The sequence below is a fragment of the Anolis carolinensis genome, chromosome 5 (genome assembly GCF_035594765.1).
Source record: "Anolis carolinensis isolate JA03-04 chromosome 5, rAnoCar3.1.pri, whole genome shotgun sequence".
In the NCBI taxonomy this organism is placed as follows: domain Eukaryota; kingdom Metazoa; phylum Chordata; class Lepidosauria; order Squamata; family Dactyloidae; genus Anolis; species Anolis carolinensis.
Genome location: NC_085845.1, coordinates 60,088,063 through 60,108,564, shown reverse-complemented (window position 1 = coordinate 60,108,564; position 20,502 = coordinate 60,088,063). Strand labels below are relative to the sequence as shown.

Sequence of the window (20,502 nt, the reverse complement as noted above, 5' to 3'; positions counted from 1 at the left end):
GTAAAACATTTTAATCCAATTTTCTTTCAATTCTGTTGCATATGTTATTTTTAATCGGGAGTTCCAGGCCTTTTCCCACTCTTCTAAATAAATTTTTTTGCCCAGGTTTTTGGCCCATTCGACCATACTATCTTTTACTGGTACCGTTTCTGTCTCCCATTCAATTAATTTTGCGTATATTTTAGATATTTGTTTTCTTTCTAATTTCATCACTCTGTCCCAAAATCCTTCTGTTTCTTCGAAGCCCAATTTTTTGTCTTTATTATAGTATTCTTTTAGTTGTCTATATTGGTACCATCCTACATTACTGAATTTCTGGTTAATCTCTTCTTGGCTTTTCATGTTGTATGTCCCGCTTTCCTTAGTTAATATATCCTTATATCTCGACCAGATATCCCCTCCCGTTTCTCTCCTCTGGCCTGCTTCTAATGGGGAAATCCATTTTGGGGTTTTCAAATATAGTTTCCTTTTGTACTTTTCCCATATTTTTATCAGCGATGATCTAATAAAATGGTTGCCAAAATTTTTTTCTGTTAATTTTCGATCATACCACAGGTATGCATGCCATCCCGCCCTTAAGTCTATTCCTTCTAATGCTAAAATTTTTGCGTTTCCCAATGTGGACCAATCTTTCACCCAATTTAGGCCACTTGCATCATGGTAAAGTTGGAGGTCTGGAAGACCCAGACCTCCTCTCTTCTTTTCATCTATTAGGTAAATTCTTTTAATTCTCGGTTTTTCCCCCATCCAAATGAATTTGCTTATTTCTTTATTCCAGTTTTTAAATTTTTGGGTGTTTCTGATAATCGGTATGTTTTGGAATAAAAATAGTAGTTTGGGCAAGATAGTCATTTTTATTGCTGAAATCCTTCCTAATAACGATAGTTTTGCATACTTCCATCTTTCTAAATCCTTTTGTATTTCTTTCCATTTGTGATCATAGTTATTTTCTAATAATTGTGAATTTTTTGCCATTAATGTTATTCCTAGATATTTTATTTTTTTCCTGATCTGAATTCCAGAGATTCTCATTAGCTCCTTTTGTCTTTTTTCCATCATGTTTTTTGATAGTAATGCGGTCTTGTCCATATTTATCCTTAAGCCCGAATTATCTCCGAATTCTCTTATTTTGGAGAGCCAAAGGTGAATTGTATTTATTGGGTCTTCTATTACACAGATGAGATCATCCGCAAAGGCCCTTAATTTATAATTATACCTTCTTATTTTTACACCTTTTAAGTTGGGGTCTTCTCTAATATTGTTTAATAAGATCTCCAATGAGAAAATGAATAACAGTGGGGACAACGGGCATCCTTGTCTTGTTCCTTTGCTTATTTTGCCAGAGTTTCCTTGCACTCCAGAAATCAATTTTGAGATAAATATTTTTGAATATTCTTTCCATCCCCATTGGTCCCAATGTATTGATGACAGTGTTGTCTAGAGGTAAGGGCATGCTATTTCCTTTCTTTTGGGTAGTATTCTTGACCCAGTAGCCGATTCTTATGAGTCTCATTATCCAGCAATATCTTTTGTGTGTTCCTTTTGTTGCTAGGGGAAACACAGAGTTAGATAAGACTAATTGAAATCTATACAACTTACCTTATCAAGATGCTTTTTAATTTGATATAAATTGTCTTGGGTCCCGTGCCAGCAGAAAGAGGGGATATACAAACAAGCAAGTATTTTAATTCTCATTCATCCAGTTGAGTGTAATCTAAGTATGACTATTTATTTATGTCTTAGGACAATTCACTGAGCAAAACCTGAAGGAGCTACTAAGATCGGCAGATCTCTAGATTCCACATTGCAGTATTATGTAAAGAAGCCCAAGTAAGAGCCAGTGAGTTATATCAATAAGAGTATAGAATTGCCATTTTAAGTCTCCTGAATTTAGTGGAACTATCTTCCATAGAATTATACTACACTAGTATGATTTGCACTAGGAAGACCCAAAGCTGAAGCTCTGTAAAATAATGAAACTTGAACCAGTGCCTCTGTTTCAGGGTTGGTTTGAAAACAGCAATATGTGTAGAAGGGAGGGGGAACCATGTCCACCATCTAGAGCTCCTTGGAGAAGAAGTGGAATGAAATAATATTTTATTTATTAATATAATTAAAACATGAGCTTTAGAATATATTATCAGACTATTCACCTGAGAATGTGCTAGGTTTCAAATTTGCCTCCCTTTCCTTTCCAAATCTGACTTTGATAAGGTTTCCTGAGACCTTCTCTAGAAAGTTGCTTTCCTTACTCAGGTAATTAATTAGACGAGAGTTTTCTACCTAGAAATGCTTTGCCTATTGCCTGATAAATTTCTGCAGGCTATGAATTCCAAATAGCACAGGACAAAAAGTGTCTTTCATAAACTTAATATAGTCTGCTTAAGACTCTGTTATTTATCTTAAAATTGATGGAGAACTGTTTTTTAATGGAACTTATTATGAACTGCACTGCCATTTGTGAAGGAAAGCCAAATGCTCAGAGTCCATGAGTTTCCTCTGGGATCCAGTGTATATTTTTGTGCTGGTTTGTTTTGGAATTTGTCTTTGTTTCAACTAGTTCAGTATTCACCAAGGCAAGAACCACTGAACTGTGTATAACGAATTAGGCTCAGACAATTGAGTAATTGGAGTGATTACAATGGCTGTCAACTTGATAGTTATCCTTCATGACTTGCTGATATTTTTAGTCAGCGTTGGATTACAAGCTGCCTGGAAAAAACATCAATGTGTTATTTTAATGGGAGCTTCTAGCTGCCTACCATTTTTAAAGGTATAGATAACCAATGCTTGCTTAATTGAGGCTTCAGGAGAGGAAATGCAGCTGTAAACAAGCCCTGACTAAAACAATGGCAAATTTGCCTCTCAAATCTGTAGCTAAAGTCAAAAATGAAAAATGTTACTGGGAGGATTGATTGAAGATTTTGCTGCCTGGGGAGAAGAACAAGATAGTACACATTCCTTCTTTATGCCTGAAAGCTAGTTGGTTTGCAAGACAATCTTACCTCAATACAAGTAAGGCATCAGGATAAATTAGGGAACCCAGAATAGGTTGTGTGAGAGAAGAGAAAAGTTAGGAAGTCCAGCAATAAGAGGAGGCTGCTTGATACACTTGCTTAGCTCTATCAAACACTAGAGCAGTGGTTCTCATCTTGTAGGTTCCCAGATGTTTTGGCCTTCAACTCCCAGAAATCCCAACAGCTGGTAAACTGGAGTTGTAGGCCAAAACACACCTGGGGACCTACAGGTTGAGAACCACTGCACTAGAGCCATGTGGTGTACTTGTTTGAGTGTTGGGACTACAGTTCTGGAGATCAGGGTTTGATTCCCCACTTGGCCATGGAAGCCCTCGGGGTGACCATGAGCAAGTCACAAACACTCAGAAGACTCTATGATAGATTCACCTTAAAGTTGCTATAAGTTGGAAATGAATGCACACAAGACCAACACCTAATGGTAGGACTGGTCCCAGTTACTGGACAGTTCTCCTGCTCCAGAACAAAATAGAATGGAGGAGGAAGAAGGTAGCTCTGGGCCAAGAAGGTATTTCTGTATACAGCATTGGCTTCCCTTGATGCTTGTTTCACTAGTTCGCTGTTGTACCAGTTGTGTTAAATTGCTAGTCTGTTACAGTTGGGTTTTGACAACCTACTTGTGTTTTCCACACATTTTGTTGGAATCTCACCGGAATTCTTGTCCTATCCCCATTACATTATTGAGGTTCATGACTTCCCCTCTGTGTATATTTTTATACATATTTCCCTAATTATATATTTTTGCCATTGATTAAAAAACAATGAAGCATGTCTTCAAAATGCACACATTTTAGGTAAGTATTTCTTCTTTACCAGACTGCATCAGAAGACTCAGAAATGTGTCATACACAAATCCCTGTATCGAGAGGTGGGATAAAAATAAAGTAAGTAAATAAATAATTCCGAGGTAAAGATGTACTTTGTCATGTTCCCAGTCTTGGGAGATGCACAATGGCTATTTTTATAGTGAAATGTGAGCTCATCAACTTTCTTTTCCATTGCTGATCACAAGCATAGCGCAGTAGTTAGTTTGGGAACTAGCACCTATGTTAGCTTTCTATTCTGAGTTGAAGAATGGCACAACCAATGGATATGTCAATCTCCTACTCACTCTGAGGAAAAAAATATTGGATAGGCATGGTATCGATGTGAGGCTGACCGGACGGTAATTGTTTGGTTCGTCCTTTTCCCCCTGCAGATTTGGATATGGAGTTCATTGTGCTTTTTGTTTTACAGATGTGTTATTATGTTGCCCTGATATGTTTATTTACCACTAATATCTTTTTGGAGAGATTTTCAGGTTGTAACTAATTAACTAAAGATCGGGATACAAACAAATGAACTAAATCCAATGTTGATCATGCATTGTTGTTGTGTGCCTTCGAGTCAGTTTTGACCTATGACAGCACTTAGGTGTCATGGGATTTGTTTTGGCAAGATTTGTGCAGAGAGTGGTTTGTCTTTGACTTCTTCTGAGGCTGAGAGAATGTGACTTGCCCAAGGTAATCCAATGGGTTTTTATGGCCAAGTAGGAATTCAAAGCATGGTCTCCAGAGTCAAAGTTCAGCACTAATGTAATGTTAGTCATGCTACCCCACTCCTCTAGACCATGTTGACTCTCACTAATGGATGAATCCAAATCAATGGAACTTAGCTTGGTTATAATGACCAAGAGCCCTTCATTGTAGTGGATCTAGTGTAGATAAGACTAACAGTAGGTTTATCCTACTGTGTGAATTTGTGTAAGAAATAAAGCAGTGAATGCCTGATAACTCTATGTGCAGGGGGAGCAAATTAACAAGCTTTATTCTTTTGCAATAAGTTGATGTGATATCCATTAGTCTGCATGCATGTTTTCTATTATATGGATCATCAGTTGTATGTGTCTGTAATTTTTTGAGACATTCATTTTGACACCCACAGGGAATTTCAGCCCCCAGCATGGTACAGCTTTTCTGCAGAAAGGTCAAACATTTGGAGGTTACAAAGTGGTTTATGACTCCCAAGAGCACACAAAAGACAAATGATATATGGAACAGGAAAAGTGATAATGAAAATATCCATAGCAATCACAGAAGAAAGTCACCCTTTTACAGTAACATTGATTTTCACAGTTATTTTATTTTTCCCATATATATCAAGTCCTGGACATGCTGAGCTGACTGTATGGTTGGGTGTCGAATCATAAAATGCCTCCAAGGGAATTCTTAGCCCAGCAATAGGCTTTTGATCAGGCAGTGACATTTGTCAGGCAGAGGGAGTGATCTTGTTCATTTGGGCTTCCCAACAAGAAGAATGATAAGTGCGCTGCTGAGTAGATACATCTGAGAAGACAGAAGTGAGAACATAATACTAGAACATCTGAAGGCCTAGCACAATCATCTAAGAAGGTCATGGAAGAAAGAAGGAAATTTTATCAGAAACCAGATTGCTGAAATATAGTCAATATAGTTGGTCACATTCTGATGTCTTACTTACTTACTTACTTACTTAAGTAAGTAAGTAGATCTTATGTGAAATAGTTTGGGGACACTTTCCCATTGTGTTTCTGGTAGGAAAATGCTACTGTGCTGCTGTTTTTTTTTTACCTTGAGCCATATAAGACATTACTAAATTAGTAAAACCAGTATTAATAACTGCTTAAATAAACAAATCCGTATTCTGAAAGGTAATTTTTCTTTTCCTTAGGATGGAACTTTGTTATGGAGAGATCTGAATATACTTAGTGACTAACTTATGGCTAGACAAAAACTGTCATTACTATTCTGGAAATAACACACACACACACACACAGAAATGAATAAGTAGTCTGATTTTGGAGAGGTATTTATTAATTCAAATGAAATTTTGTAAACTATTTTAAACATTTATCCATCCCTCCCATCTTAGTACATTCAAAGAAAAAACAAGAAAACCAGGGACAGAATTTTTATTCCATATTTCAGGATGTTTAGTAGAATTCAATACAGGCATGTGCTTTTGGCTAACCCCTTAAGCTTGTCATTAAAATGTTATTTTGAGGCATGTTTTCACCACTGATCAGAGTTTCTACATCCATTATTTGCACTGCATCTAAGCCTGCTCACCAGCCACCCACAGTTGGGCTCGTTTTCATGTTTTGCATTACAGGACCTCTGTAACAGGACATAAAATATTCATATGCCTTTTAGCACACACATAGCTTCGAAAAATAACATTTCACGTATCACAAAATGGTACAGAATAGATTATTGTAATAAAAGTTTACATGATTGATTCTGATTTTCAAAAAATGGGCCAATTTGTTTTCCTAAAGAGCAACTGGGACAATAATCTGGGGAAACCAATAAAGAAATTTGGTTAGAAACTAACTGTGATTACAATCCCATGCACACTTTCTTGGAATAAGTTCCATTGAATACCAGGAAGCCAGGGTTTGGAACAGTTACTTTTGGGTATGCTTGCTGGGGTGCTCTTGGAATTGTTATCCAAAAGCATAACTTTTCCATACATAGAATTGTACTATTAAACTGCAATCTCATACAATCTTACCAAAGGGTCAGTTTCCTTGAACTCAGTAGGACATACACATACACACAATTGTGCTTTCCCCTTGCTCTTTACACATAAAGCTTCTTTCACTAGACCAGTGTTTCTCAAACTGTGCTCCTCCAGGTGTTTTGGACTTCAGCTCCCAGAAATCCCAGACAGCTTACCAGCTATTAGGAATTGTGGGACCTGAAGTCCAAAACATCTGGAGGAGCACAGTTTAAGAATCTCTGTACTAGACAATTGATGTGTCTTGTACTGGGGAGACGCTTACTGAAACTGACAAAGAGTCATAGGTCTTCTGAAGAACTAGCCCTCAAGATCTTTCTTGAGGGCCAGTTCTTCATGGATTTGACATAGAACCATGTGTATATATAAAGTCTGCTACAGATATACACATCTTACCTCTTTCAGTACTACATTGACTTAAATACATGTACATCAGCTTTAAAATGTTCTGATCACATTTTTTGACAAGATTTATTTCCGTGACCCAGGCACGTTGGTAACAGATCCTGTTTACTTTTTTCTTAGGTGTTACTCAGAGATTTACAGCCTCATCATATGGGCTGCTGGAACTGCCATGCATCATGAAGAATATGGCTGTGCCCAGAAGAACCTGTGCTTGGAGAACCTGTCGCCCCATGCCTTGCGTTGCCCGGCTTCCCTCTACCTCATCTCATGGGGGTAAAGTGTCCACCACACAGCTCCCCCCCCCTTGAGTCCAATACAACATGAGAAGCCTCCTGTGTTGCCATGATGGTGGCATATGGCGGATCATCTATAGTATTGTGAGAGAGCCCTGCTGAAGGTAGTTTTACATTGTGGGATGGGAGCTGGCGGGATCCATCGAAAAACTATAGAAGATCAAGTGTATGCCACCGAAAAGTACCCCGTCTGATGTAGTCTCCAGTTACAGGTCTATAAATGAAATTTTCCAGCATTAGATTTCTAGTATAATATTTTGTTTCACTGCCTCACCTGGGCTTTGACCTTTGATACTCCTGATACATACGTACAATTACTATTTTGGGGAGACAGGATATACATTTGGAATCCATTCCTTGGGTTTACCCGTGCATTGTCACAGCTGATGGAGACAAGTGTGGACTGTGTAGTTGTTATGGCAGGCTTTTAGCTAAGGCTACCCTTATCTGACACAAGAGCCACTATTTTTTTCAGAAGGGAATACTTCCCACATTACTCATTTCATGTCATATCACTGACTCATGAACATCAGCAGCTTTCAACCCCTAGTATATTAGGAGCAAAACCTGTACATCTTCTGTAAATCACATATGGCCATATATATTCCACTTATGATTAGAAATTGAGCATGTTTGGTGTATGTTTGGGTGAGTTCAAATGGTGTTGTACTATGAGCAGCACTGTGCAGAGACTAAAAGCAATACATGAGTCATGATCCAACATCTGAAATTTTTATATGCTACCCAGCAACCATCAATCTAAAAAGGATGACAGCTTACATTGGCATGCTAAAGCATGGAAGTTCTTAGTGGTGGTGAGCCCTTACATGCATATGGATGCTTGCCCATGTGGAATGGGTTATTAAAACAGATGTCTAATAATATTTTACTCCACCATTTAAAATCATGGCATAGAAAAGATTTTATATCCTTCATCTTATGTGAGCTCTAGGACTTCCTAGTTACTGGAATTTAGGAACTGTTAGACCAAAAAAGCCCTGCATGTTAACAAAAATTTTCACCTGTGTCCTACAATTCGTATGGAGAACAAAATGAGATATCAACCTGGGCTTAATTTCTCATGCCATAGTAAGAAAATTGCATTATAGTGATGGTGACAGTATATATTTTTTCCTTTCTAAAAGGAATGTGTTGGAAGTCAAGGGCTCCTCGAATTTCTCTATTAATGGCCTAATCACTGAAACTTTCTATAACATATTCAAGCTTCAAGTAGTTAAATTCAAGGGAATTTACTCTTTTTATATCCTCTCTGATTCATAAGCTCCTACCACTTTGGCACCTTCTCCTCTCATGTCATTTAGCAAGTTATAATCACAACCCACCCACATTTAATAAACATTTCAGTCTAGATCAGAGATGATTGAAGCTGGGTGTACATGTTTTTATTTTTCAAGAGCAAATAGAAACATCCCTCTTAATTCTCTTGCCTCTGTTAACTTCTAGCTATCATTGGTACAGACATAATAGAATAGAAGGAAACATCCCAAGACCCAGTTTCTGTTGACACTTGCTCTGCGTCTAGTAGAATAGAATTTATTTTTGAATTGTATTTTTTCAGAAAAATGATTATATTTAATAAAACTGAATATTTATTTTTATCAAACCCATTTGAGAAACCAGAGATTCAAAAATATATCGTATTTCCACTCACTGGGGGAGAAGAAAAATCAGATTTCTTTAAAATAATTTAAAAAAAAACAAGAACACACATTTTACTTTTAAGAACACTAGGCATGCTAGAGTGGATGAGCAGCTCTTTCCCAGGCACATCACTTACAGCCTTGGCAGAATTTGAGAAAGTTGCCATATAAATTCATGTATTGATCTCATATATAAGTCAAGGGCAGGGTTTGGGCCAAAATTATAGATTTTGAACTGGCCCACCTGTAAGTTGAGGGTCACTCCACGGAGAAGGGAAAGCACCAATACCACCTCCCTTAATTGGCACTGCAATTTCACCAAGGCATTAAAAAAGGCAGAAGTGGTACCACAGCTGAGAGAGTAGAGGGAGTCAGAACTTCTTTTAGGTTCTCCTAGGATGGACTAAGTTCTTGTCTTTCCCCATTCTACTCAAAGAAAAGAATGGTTCCCTCCAACTCATATTGATTTGTGGATGAGTCAACCCAATTCTTTGGGGTTGGTTTTATGATTGTATATGATTCGAGATTTATACATGAGTATACAGATAACTTTTTTTGCGGCTGGGGCATTCTGGTGAATTAATCACCCAAAAGTAACTTTTACAAGTTTGGACTCCTGGGCTAGTTCATTTATGGCCTCCTTTTCTATGACACTAACTGCACCCTAATCACTTCTTCCGCAGATTCTCCTCTGTCCTGTTCAAACAAATTTGCCACTTGTGAAAATAACAAAACCCTGTGATACCTTCAAGCAGAAAGCTTTTCACATTCAGTAGCTTCCTACATGATTCCAGTGATTTCAGCTATATGAATCCTCACTTCCCAAACCACACAGGCCTCTTTTACACTGCCATATAATCTGGATGATCAAAACAGGGTTTTTTTTTTTTCCATGTCAGGAGCGATTTGAGAAAGTGCAATTCACTTTTGGTGTGAGAGATTTGACCATCTGCAAGGATGTTGCCCAGAGGACCCCCTGATGTTTTTGATGTTTTTACCATACTTGGGAGACTTCTCTCATGTATCCGAATGGAGCTGGAGCTGATAGAGGGAGCTCATCCGTGCTCTCCCTGGGTTGGATTTGAACCAGTAACCTTCAGGTCAGCAACCCAACCTTCAAGTCATCAGTCCTGCTTTGAACCATTATCTGCTTTGAACTGGATTATATGAGTCTGGATTTTATATGGCAGTGTAGAAGGGGCTATCATTAGAACCATCCCAACACAAAGCCTTTTCAACACAAATGATCTGTCACACTGGGAAGCACTTTCTGCCTTGAACTCAGGTTTCAAATGGCAGCAATACCATTTCCATTTTGAGAGATGCACTGGGGTTCATTGTATAACAGTAGGGGTAAACTACCTAACTAAATCTTTTTGTTGAATTCCTAAATTCCTATCTGAATCTTGAGACAGATCTACTGGACTGAATGGAGAATCAAGGTTAGATTGCATCTGAACTTAATAAACACATGTTGGCTTGTTGAATAAATCATAACTTTAGCCTGAAAAATTGGAGTCATTAAAACGTTCAAAAAAAGGTATGCCAGTTTAAACAAAGTTGGTGTTCTAAATCCAAAAAAGACCTCAAATTTGCTCCATCATGTACTTTTTTCACAACTTGCTTTGACATTTTTATATTGTTAGATGTGATTGTATGAAATTAGCACTGAAATTTGTAATGACATTTGTCAAAGAGCGTGTGAGATACAGCTTTTTTTTTCCAATTTTAGTCCAGTGTTTCCTCACTACTTTGCGGTTCACTTTTCGTGGATTCGCTGTTTCTCGGTTTTTCAATAAACTCTAAAAGAATATTATAAATCATAAAAAATTTCAATTTACAGCCTAAGGAAGGGAGGAAGGAGAAGCCGAAGGGAAAGAAAAGGAGCCCAAGTGGTAACAGGAGAAGGAGGTGATTTATCAACACACGATTGGTTGATAAAGACTTAAAATAGTGTATAAATACTAAAATAATGTATAAATATTAAAATAAATATAGCATTCCTACTTTGTGGATTTTCACTTATTGCAGGTGGTCCTGGAACCTAACCCCCGCGATAAGTAAGCAAACACTGTACCCCAAATATGTACATTGAACCCAGATACAATATTGAGAAAACTTTTTTTATCACAGGCTTGTGTTTAGCCATAATGAAAAAGAATGTAAAGTAACACCAGAAATAAAAGCTTCCAGTCTCCTTCCTCAGTCCATGCTAGGAGAGGGGGGAAGATCACAAACCCTTGGTCCATTCAAGTAACACTTAAACAGAGTTTGGTGATAAATATGACTGGGGCAATGGAGTTCGTTCCATAAGTTACCTTAGTCTAACAATTTTTATCTATCTTACAGATTAGAACTTTGAGATCCAAACAATTTATTAGCACAGCTATAAAAAACTGTAAAAGAATAATTTTGATTTGAAGCCACACTCTTATTACTATTGCTCCTTTGAAATGCTGCCTATTACTCTTTTCACCAAATCTTTAGATTTGTATTAGGCTACATTACAGTCATTTCTTGCTTTCAGAGCAGTGCTAGGGAATATGATATGTGGTTCTCCAGATATTATTAGTCTACAACTCCCATCGTTCTTCATCATTGACTTTGCTGGAAAGCATTGCAGGGAATTGTAGTCCAAACATTTCTGATGGATTATTCATTCCTCATCTCTGCTTTAGGGTCCGACACCTGAATGATCCAATGGACACCAAAAAAGACCAAGAAGAAAGGGGAACTTCTGACTTACCATACCCACAGATAGAAATGTTGTCAAATATTTGAAAATACTCTTCTAACTTGCACTATTAACAAAGAGAAGATGGAAGCCCCCAGTACCTGGAGATCTTACTTCCTCCAGACATTTGACTAACAAATATGGAAGGTTGGAAGCACCCGAGATGTCTTTGGTTTGTTTCTGGTCCCATATGCTTTGCTGTTCTTGTTAAATGCTCCGTTTACAATTTCTCTCACAAAGAATTCAGTAATCTAGAAAAACAGATTTCATGGCCTAGACCCAACAAATCATATGCAGGAGTTTTTTGAACAGCAGAATTCTGTGCTGCATGAAAAACCTCTTTTAAAATTCAATGGAAAATCAAAAGCAATTTGGGTTAAAGCAATTTAGGTTCAAGAGAAAATCCCCTGAAGGGAACCAAATATTTTGTTTGTGACTTGTGCAGTTCTTTTTCTTTCCCAATCTATGTACATAATATCACAATTCTATATACATCCACTAAGAAATAAGAACACTGCCTTTAATGGGACACAGTGTTCCAGGTGTAGTCTAACCAAGGCAGAATAGAGGGGAAGCATGACGTCCCTGGATCTAGACACTAGACTCCTATTTATGCAGCCCAAAACCCCATTGGCTTTTTTAGCTGCCGCACCACATTGTTGGCTCATGTTTAACTTGTCCACGAGGACTCCAAGATCTATTTCACACGTACTGCTGTCAAGCCAGGCATCCCCCATTCTGTATCTTTGCATTTAATTTTTTTCTGCCTACGTGGGGTATCTTGCATTTGTCCCTGCTGAACTTCATTTAGTTAGTTTTGGCCCATCTTATGGATATATATCAGTGTGATTTGGAAACACTTAATGATCTTAGGATTACAGTTATGAGTAATACTTGGGTACATCATGAGTGTGGGAAAAACAGAGCTAGTATTGTTCTATATTTTCATTGGCTTTTGTTTGAATTTTCATATCAATAGTATACTGATTTAATAAGCAGATTCTGTTCTATAGCAGGTCTTATGCTTCTTCAGGTCAACCACGTTTCAGCACAAGTCTTTGGATTTTAGTTTACTTTTCTCATGCGACCCTATAACAAAGATTTAATGACAGACTTTCCATGAGTGGAACACACTAGCCTAAATCTGGTTTTTAGTCCCAAATAGAGTGAACCGGTTGAATTAATGGTACATCTATATCTTTGTAAATTCCATTTGTTCAACGGCATAACCTTGGGCAAAACAGACTCCCTACACCTCAGAGGAAGGAAAAAGCAAAGGAATAAATCATGCCAAGTAAACCCTCTGATAAGGTTCCCTTAAGTCAGAAATGATTCAAAGGCTTACAACAATAACAACAACACTATACTAATTAGATTCTATTCTTTTTCCAGAAGGGCACATTTGGATCAACCACAATATTCTTTCCAGCAAGATTTCTACAGAAATAATGCATAGTACACACTAGATACTTTATATATCAGTAATTATCACGTTCTTGGCAAACCGATGTCAGTATTTATAATTTCTATCAGCAGCATCTTTAAGCTACCTAACATTTTTTGCACTCCGTTTTTCCACTGGGTTAAGCCAAAGTACGTAACATCTTAAAGCTGCTTTTTTTTTTACCACACTGTGACCAGACTGTGCTATTATAAGATGTGATTCAATGTTTGAGCCTGAGGCCAGGAGGAGGCCCATTTGGAATATTTACAATCCTTTTTCGAAGGGGGTAAAAGCTTTCATATATGATCTAAGTGTTGTGCTCTTTCTAGAAACAGATGTGAAAAGCATACTTAGGCATCTGTTCCCCAAGCAAGATTTACTTTGCTATTTTCCCTAGCTAGGTCTACATTGGCATCCATGTCCAAGAACCGTATAATGATAGCATGCAACCATAGCAAACAAAATACTTGTAGTTCAGTTCCCATCCTGACTGTCGTTAAAATGAATTTTCTATTTATTTCCATATGAATATATACTATAGATGTGCATATTTTCAGCTAAGTGGACAAGGGAAGAATTTCAAATACTGTCATGTGAAATTTTATCATCTTGTCTATCCCAAAAACAACCTCACTAAGCTGGCTACTGCTGCTAAACAGGTATGTATACTTTTTCTTATTTATTGACCTTCACTTGCTGGTGGTATACCTTCCCGTTAAGTATAGCACAAGCCAGTTGGTGTTTATTACAAAGGGATACCTGTCCACTGTCTAATAGAGAAGTTACACCCATATTCATTTTGCTGAACTCATATACAACTATTGTTAAAGTGTCAGCTTGTCAAAGAAATCAATGGAAATCTTATCAGTATCTATCTATTTGAAGAGAAGCTATTTTTAAAACACTAATAACAATTCTTCAACATAAACTCTCATTGCAGAGACTTAGATCATTCCATTTGTACATTGCACACCAGCATACGAACTGTTCATCCAAGCATGACACTCAATAAGTTGTCCTAAAAGGATTGTCTTGAAACACATGCCAGCTTTTCTGATGAGATAAGAATGGGATGCTTGTTACAATGCCATGACCTGTGTAGCAAGATTACTACCTTGCTGCGTCAGTCATTGGCACAGATTAAAGAGCTGCTAATATTGTTTAACTTGGAAGCATTTTATTGCAAGACAGTGAAAGGAAACCTCAGTTTCTTAAGTGGCTCTGAGTTCAGTAAAGGCATAGTTTTAGTCTTTCAACCTGGATGGTATCTTGGGACAAGTATGAGGCACTGATAAGAAAAAAATTATTGATCCACCTCAGTCCACATAAAAAACCAATAAAATGAGAAACATAATATTTTAGAAAACATTACAGATTTAAAAAGCTCATTAGATATTTTAAACAATTCTCATAACAGAAGGTACTGTATATCACATTAGGCTTGCTAAAGTCCCTTGACCTCAGTAATCCTAAGCATGACAAACACTGCATTGGACTGTGGCTGGCATGTGCAAAAAGGAAAATGCAAGTTTAAAGCAGTGGTGGGTATCTGCCAGCAAGTGGCTTCTTCTTAGTGACATCCTTATGTATGCACATGTCTCTTTCTAGACAAGGTGAGTGAGTTATTCAGCAGTCTTTTGAAATTGATCCCACCCCCCAAACACTATAACTATTGTAGTCTACAGGTTGGATGGGGTGTTGATTATTTAGATCAGTGTGGTCCAACCCATGGCCTACAGGACGCATGTGACACACCAATTCATTTTTGTTGGCCCTTGTCCTTCTTACTGGAAAAATGTTTTAAGCTAATATTTGGAAAAAATTTGTTTACCCTTCTTACCACTTTACGTTTTCAAGAAACGGTCATATAACGGCCATATTGGAGCCTCACATTCCTATACTAAAGTTTGATTGGCCCTCAGGTAACTAAAGGTTGGGCCACACTGATTTAGATGATACTGCTGCTCTGGGCTAAGAGAGGAAGGAAAAGAAGGTTGCACTCCATTTGTGAGTGCACTCTCAGGTGTCTTCTCCTGAGCTGAAATCAGCTGAAATTCTTTTAGCATTTGAATTGCCTCCACCTTTCTTTCCATCCCATCAGTAAGCAGCAAGAAGAATCCCTTCTGGGGTTTGAGAACTGTTGAGGAGGGGACAGGACATTGGACAATGTGGGTCTGCTCAGCAAACAACAGAAGTAAAATCCTCAATTTATTTTTTAGCAGTGTTGGATGCCTTCTGGGAGTGAGCTAGAGATGGCATTTATTCCTAACCCCTAATCACCAGGAGCTACACTTCTCCTAAGGCAGTGGTTCTCAACCTGCGGATCCCCAGGTGTTTTGGCCTACAACTCCCAGAAATCCCTGCCAGTTTACCAGCTGTTAGGTTTTCTGGGAATTGAAGGCCAAAACATCTGGGGACCCACAGATTGAGAACTACTGATCTAAGGTTCCTGCTACTTCAAAAGCAGCTGTCATTGAAATTCAGCTCTCAATGTGCATAGAACAATTCTCTGTGGTGCCAGCAACTTCAAGAGTGCCCTGAAAAGACTGTCTTCCAGAAGAAGAAATGAGGAAGAAAGGTGTATTTTGTTGATGGTGCCAGTAGAAATAAGGATGAAAGATGTCCTTTTTTGATGACATCTATGGGCTCTGGGATATTGATATTTCTGCTTGATGTTTTATTTTATGTTTATATGTATATGTGTTTTTTAAAAAAAATTTTTAGTTAAGTTATAATTTTGATTTTATATGTTGGGTTATTATTGTTTGCTATTATGTTTGCATTGGTTGTTGTATTCAGGCATTGAATGCTTGCCTTTTTGTGATTGGAATTTGCCCTGAAATCCCTTCAGGGAGATAGGTTGGAATATATATAAAGTTATTTATTTATTTTATTTATTTACCAGTACATTTTGGCAGAATGCTTCTATTGACATTGACATAAGGGATCTTTAGAAACAGCTGTGGCTCTGTCTTTCAACCTGTGCTGCCACATCTGGTTTAAAGGAAATGTCAAAGAATTTTGAAGGCTAATACACATTTAGTTTCTTACTCTGATTGTTATCTAGCAATTTACTAAGCATTAGAATGACATAATCTTAATATTTTGACTTTTCTCAATAATTATACCCTTCAACATTTCCCTGCTACCAGCTCTTTATGTAGTATGCAATTTGAAGATCTACTCATTCCCTTCATAGTAGACTGTTGATCAGTGGTTCTCAATTTGTGGGTCACCAAGTGTTTTGGCCTACAACACCCAGAAATCCCAGTCAGTTTACAAGCTGTTAGGATTCCTGGGAGTTGAAGACCAAAACATCTGGGGACCCGCAGGTTGAGAACCACTGCTGGAGATGCTGTGATTCATATCCCAGACCTCTAAAAGTGCTGTTAGTATTCCTGTTAAAAACCTTGTTTAAAGAAGAGTATCTTTCTAAGATGCTTCTACAAGAGTACCAGCTCTTAAAAACTGGTACTATTGCCTAATTTCCCTGGGGAGGGTGTTCCAGAGACGGGGGAGCCACCACCAAGAAGGCTTACCATTTTAAAATTCTGCACAAAATCTCAATTCAATGCCACTGCTATGCAAGTCGCAGGTTTGGTTTATCCATTTTGCACCCAGTAAAACTACTTAGCTGCCATTGGACTTGCTGTAAGTATCATTTGTATTGAACAGCAGCCTGACTCATCTCATTGGTGATTTGAAATCAAACATTTTCATGGTGAAATAGTGCATCCAACTCAGAGAAGAACACAGAAGATGTTTATATTCTAGAACACATGCCTGGATGTCATCGCTATCACGTGACCATCCTGCAATGTTCTGTTGAGTGATGATCAGAACTGATCCAAGATATTTTTGCTGTCTGAGGCTTAGGACAAAATGACACCCATCACAATACAGTTCTATGTACAGAAGTTCACTGGATCAACAGTTGAATTTTACTTCAACACTGATGATTGGACAATGATTTTGAGCATCACTGAGGGCAGCACACTAGTTTAAGGCAGGCCACTTGGCACATATAGCTCTGTCTTATACCAATCTTTGCAACCTGGGAATTCATATCCTACACTGCATGCAAAATTTGATCGGGTTATAGAACAATAACACTACTGCTCTATAGGTAGGTACAGTCATCCCTACAGTACATGGCCAAGAAACAAATATAAAACTAATTTTATCCAACTACATTAAAAAAGTAAGAAGTATAAACAGATGTTCAGAATTAATTTGTTACATGACATATTGAAAAGTGAAAATGGCATTTCACGTATCAGTCAAATGCAATATATGATCCCTTGGTTTGCTCAACTTTGGAATTCAAGTACAATTGATTGATGTATGGATTTAATTTTAGAATAGTTGACTGCTTATTCATCTCTGCCAAGGCAGAAAAAGAGATCTTCAAATAATTCTATACCAGCATTTAAATTATGAAGGCTATTCTGATTTAAGAACTACCATGACAGTAAGATTCCATCTTGAACTGGAACTACTCAAAACTGGTTTGATAATGGTACCATTGCGCTCGTCCACCTTTGCATTTCACCTGACTGCAAAGCCAGTTTCAGATATGTATTTTACTGTGTTATGATCCATACTTTCTATTTCCTACCACATCTACAAGTATATATCCAAATCTTCATTAACATGCTTAAACAAAACATGCAGTCACAGAAAACAAATATCACATGGCGTAACTGTTCTGTATCAATTCAGTTTGCAGATCTAAATGCTTGTCTGCACAACAAACTCACCCATGTTTTGAAGACAGTGTCAGACAACACAACCAGAAATGATCTGATATAATAATTCTTCATTATTAAGATTGTAGATATGAATTTGTACAAACATAAAATATTCCCTGAATAGGGAAAAAAATGAGCATCAACCCAAAAGCTTAGGTTTCATTTCTTCTATCTCCTGGTCTAACTTTGCACTGATATCAGAGAGTATTTAAGCATCATGCTTCCTCACCAACAGCTTACTATGATATAGGTCCAGCAAAAAATGTACCATGGGATTCTGCTGACTACAAAACTTGGTTCTGGAAAATAGACTGGTTTGGGGAAAGAATCACCTTTAAACAAACATTGGAAAAGACTGGTAATGTGCAGTTAGGGTGTGCACAACCCCGAATACAGAAAAGTTGAAGACAGTTATATGCTAACCCTTTTTTTGGCCTTTATAATGCGATTGAAACTTTCAGCAGGGGCTTACAATTTCAGTTTCTACTCTACAGAATGCCCAGCTAATGTCGTAGAAACTCCTGAACTGTTGTTGCATATTTTGCCTTTTGTTATAATCCCTGCAGCTCCTTGTTAATGTTGATAGTGCCCGCATCCTTTAAGTCAGAGCACTAGACCCTTCCTTTGTTGGCCATAAGCCCATCTTGTCAGACTCATTATATCTCTTTTTTTGCTGAATGTATTGATCTAAATCTACTTATAAGTCTTTTAATAAAAGGTGCCAGGAAAGAAACGTAGACTTCCGAGAGGAAATCCTTTCTGCAAATCTTGCATTGTGCTGCTTTTATAAGTAACATATTCCCTTGTTACTGATGAATAAGGATGTCGCCATTGAGTCATTTGTTTGGCTCATTCCTCCAAGGATGGTTGGATAGATATGAATGACTATAGATGGTTGTTCGGTAGTGCTTCAACATGGAATGGACATTTTATTTAATCACTTTGATGGAAATTATTGTTTCTTCAACTGCAGAAGAAAAATGCTAGTGTGATGCCTTATAGTCATTTTCATGCTTCATTCAAAATGTAACTCTAAAATAACTCTTACGTCCCCCCCACCCCAACCATTCCCATTTGATCAGTGACAGGAATGTAGTAGGGAGGTTTCTTAACATGATCTGTTGTGACCTCTTATTCAAAGAACTGTCCTGAACCTAACTTCCATGAAGGGAATGAAATGGCACTAGAACATACCTCTTCTTCACAATTCTGGGATTGCAACGGCATCCCATAAATGTTGCTAGTTCTATACCTGTGGCGGACGATGATTCCAATAGCGCTCATGCACTCCATATATCCCCCATAAGTAACAGCAACTATTCATAGCAGCTACTCACTATAGCAGGGTTTGACCTGAGAAACTCTAAAACTTTGTTTAACTTTATTAACACAGAGTGTTTGGAAACATTTCTTTTTTTACTTTTTTAAATAAAATTTTCCCTTGACCAGCAAGGGAAATTGTCAGCTTGAAGGCCTCAGCAGCAGCTGGCGAGGTTCTTAGCCAAGTTCTTCAGATATGGTCCATCCGCAATGACAGCCCATTTGGCTTCTTCCTTGGCATTTACTTAATCTTCAGAACAGATTTCCTGGCTTTAGGAAAATTCTGACTCTTTTTTGACCCAGAAGCTGGCCAAAATGTTGGTTGCAATCTGTACAGAACAGTCGATTTTCTTCTCCCTAAGAGCTGTTTTTCTTGCTGTTAATTTTTTCTAAAACAGTCATATTAATATGCTCAAAAATCCACTGTTGAGTTTCAGATAAAGGATCACATCTGTTCATGAAAATCTTCTTCTCTGCCGGGTTGCAATCGATGCAGCTGCTGCTCACCGGATGGAACAAAGTTTTGTCCTGTGGGAATGAGAACAAAAAAGCATTAAGAGGCAAATGCCCATGGATTAAAATGACAGTGTGTTCCACAGCACAGAGTAACACAACCCAAGTCACTCATCATTAAGCTTCTGTCCAGCACTGAAAAACTTAAAACGATGTGAAGAGTGGGACTGCTCCCATTGGATATCCAGTGGCTGTCTGGAATAAGCAAATCTAATAACACTGAAGAATACAGACAGTGACATAAAAGGCAAGGAGTGAAGATCTCATTCAGCCAGCATTACCATTAGGGCAGCATTTCTCAACCTGGGGGTCGGGACCCCTGGGTGGGGGTCGCGAAGGGGGTGTCAGAGGAGTTGCAAAAGGCCAATATTTTCTGTTGGTCATGGGGGTTCTGTGTGGGAAGTTTGACCCAATTTTATTGTTGGTGGGGTTCAAGGGACTTTTTGACTGTAGGTGAACTTTAAATCCCAGCAACTACAACTCCCAAATGTCAAGATTTATTTTCCCCAAACTCTATCAGTGTTCAAATTTGGATACATTGTGCCAAATTTGGTCCATATCCATCATTGTTTGAGTCCACAGTGCTCTCTGGATATAGGTCAATGCCCATCAAACCCTTCCAGTATTTTCTGTTGGTCATGGAAGTTCTTTGTGCTAAATTTGGGTCAGTTCCATCATTGATGGAGTTCAGAATGCTCTTTGATTGTAGGTGAACTATAAATTCGAGCAACTACAACTCCCAAATGACAAAATCATTCCCTCCCACAACCCCACCAGTATTCAAATTTGGGCATATCCGGTATTTGTGC

General features: G+C 37.9%; 1 protein-coding gene across 4 annotated transcripts in view; it reads right to left on the bottom strand.

Annotated features, from left to right (window-relative positions):
• Positions 1 to 5,845: 5,845 nt before the first annotated feature.
• The window catches only part of galntl6 (polypeptide N-acetylgalactosaminyltransferase like 6), a 753,660-nt gene continuing 739,003 nt past the window's right edge, over positions 5,846 to 20,502 (bottom strand). For 3 of the 4 annotated variants that reach the window (XM_016995302.2, XM_016995304.2, XM_016995303.2), the window contains one exon: positions 5,846 to 19,708. In XM_016995302.2, coding sequence (XP_016850791.1) covers positions 19,538 to 19,708 — 171 coding nt within the window. In that variant the 3' untranslated portion in view covers positions 5,846 to 19,537. The remainder of the gene's footprint in view (positions 19,709 to 20,502) is intronic. The other variant, XR_010006391.1, reaches the window with a different exon arrangement.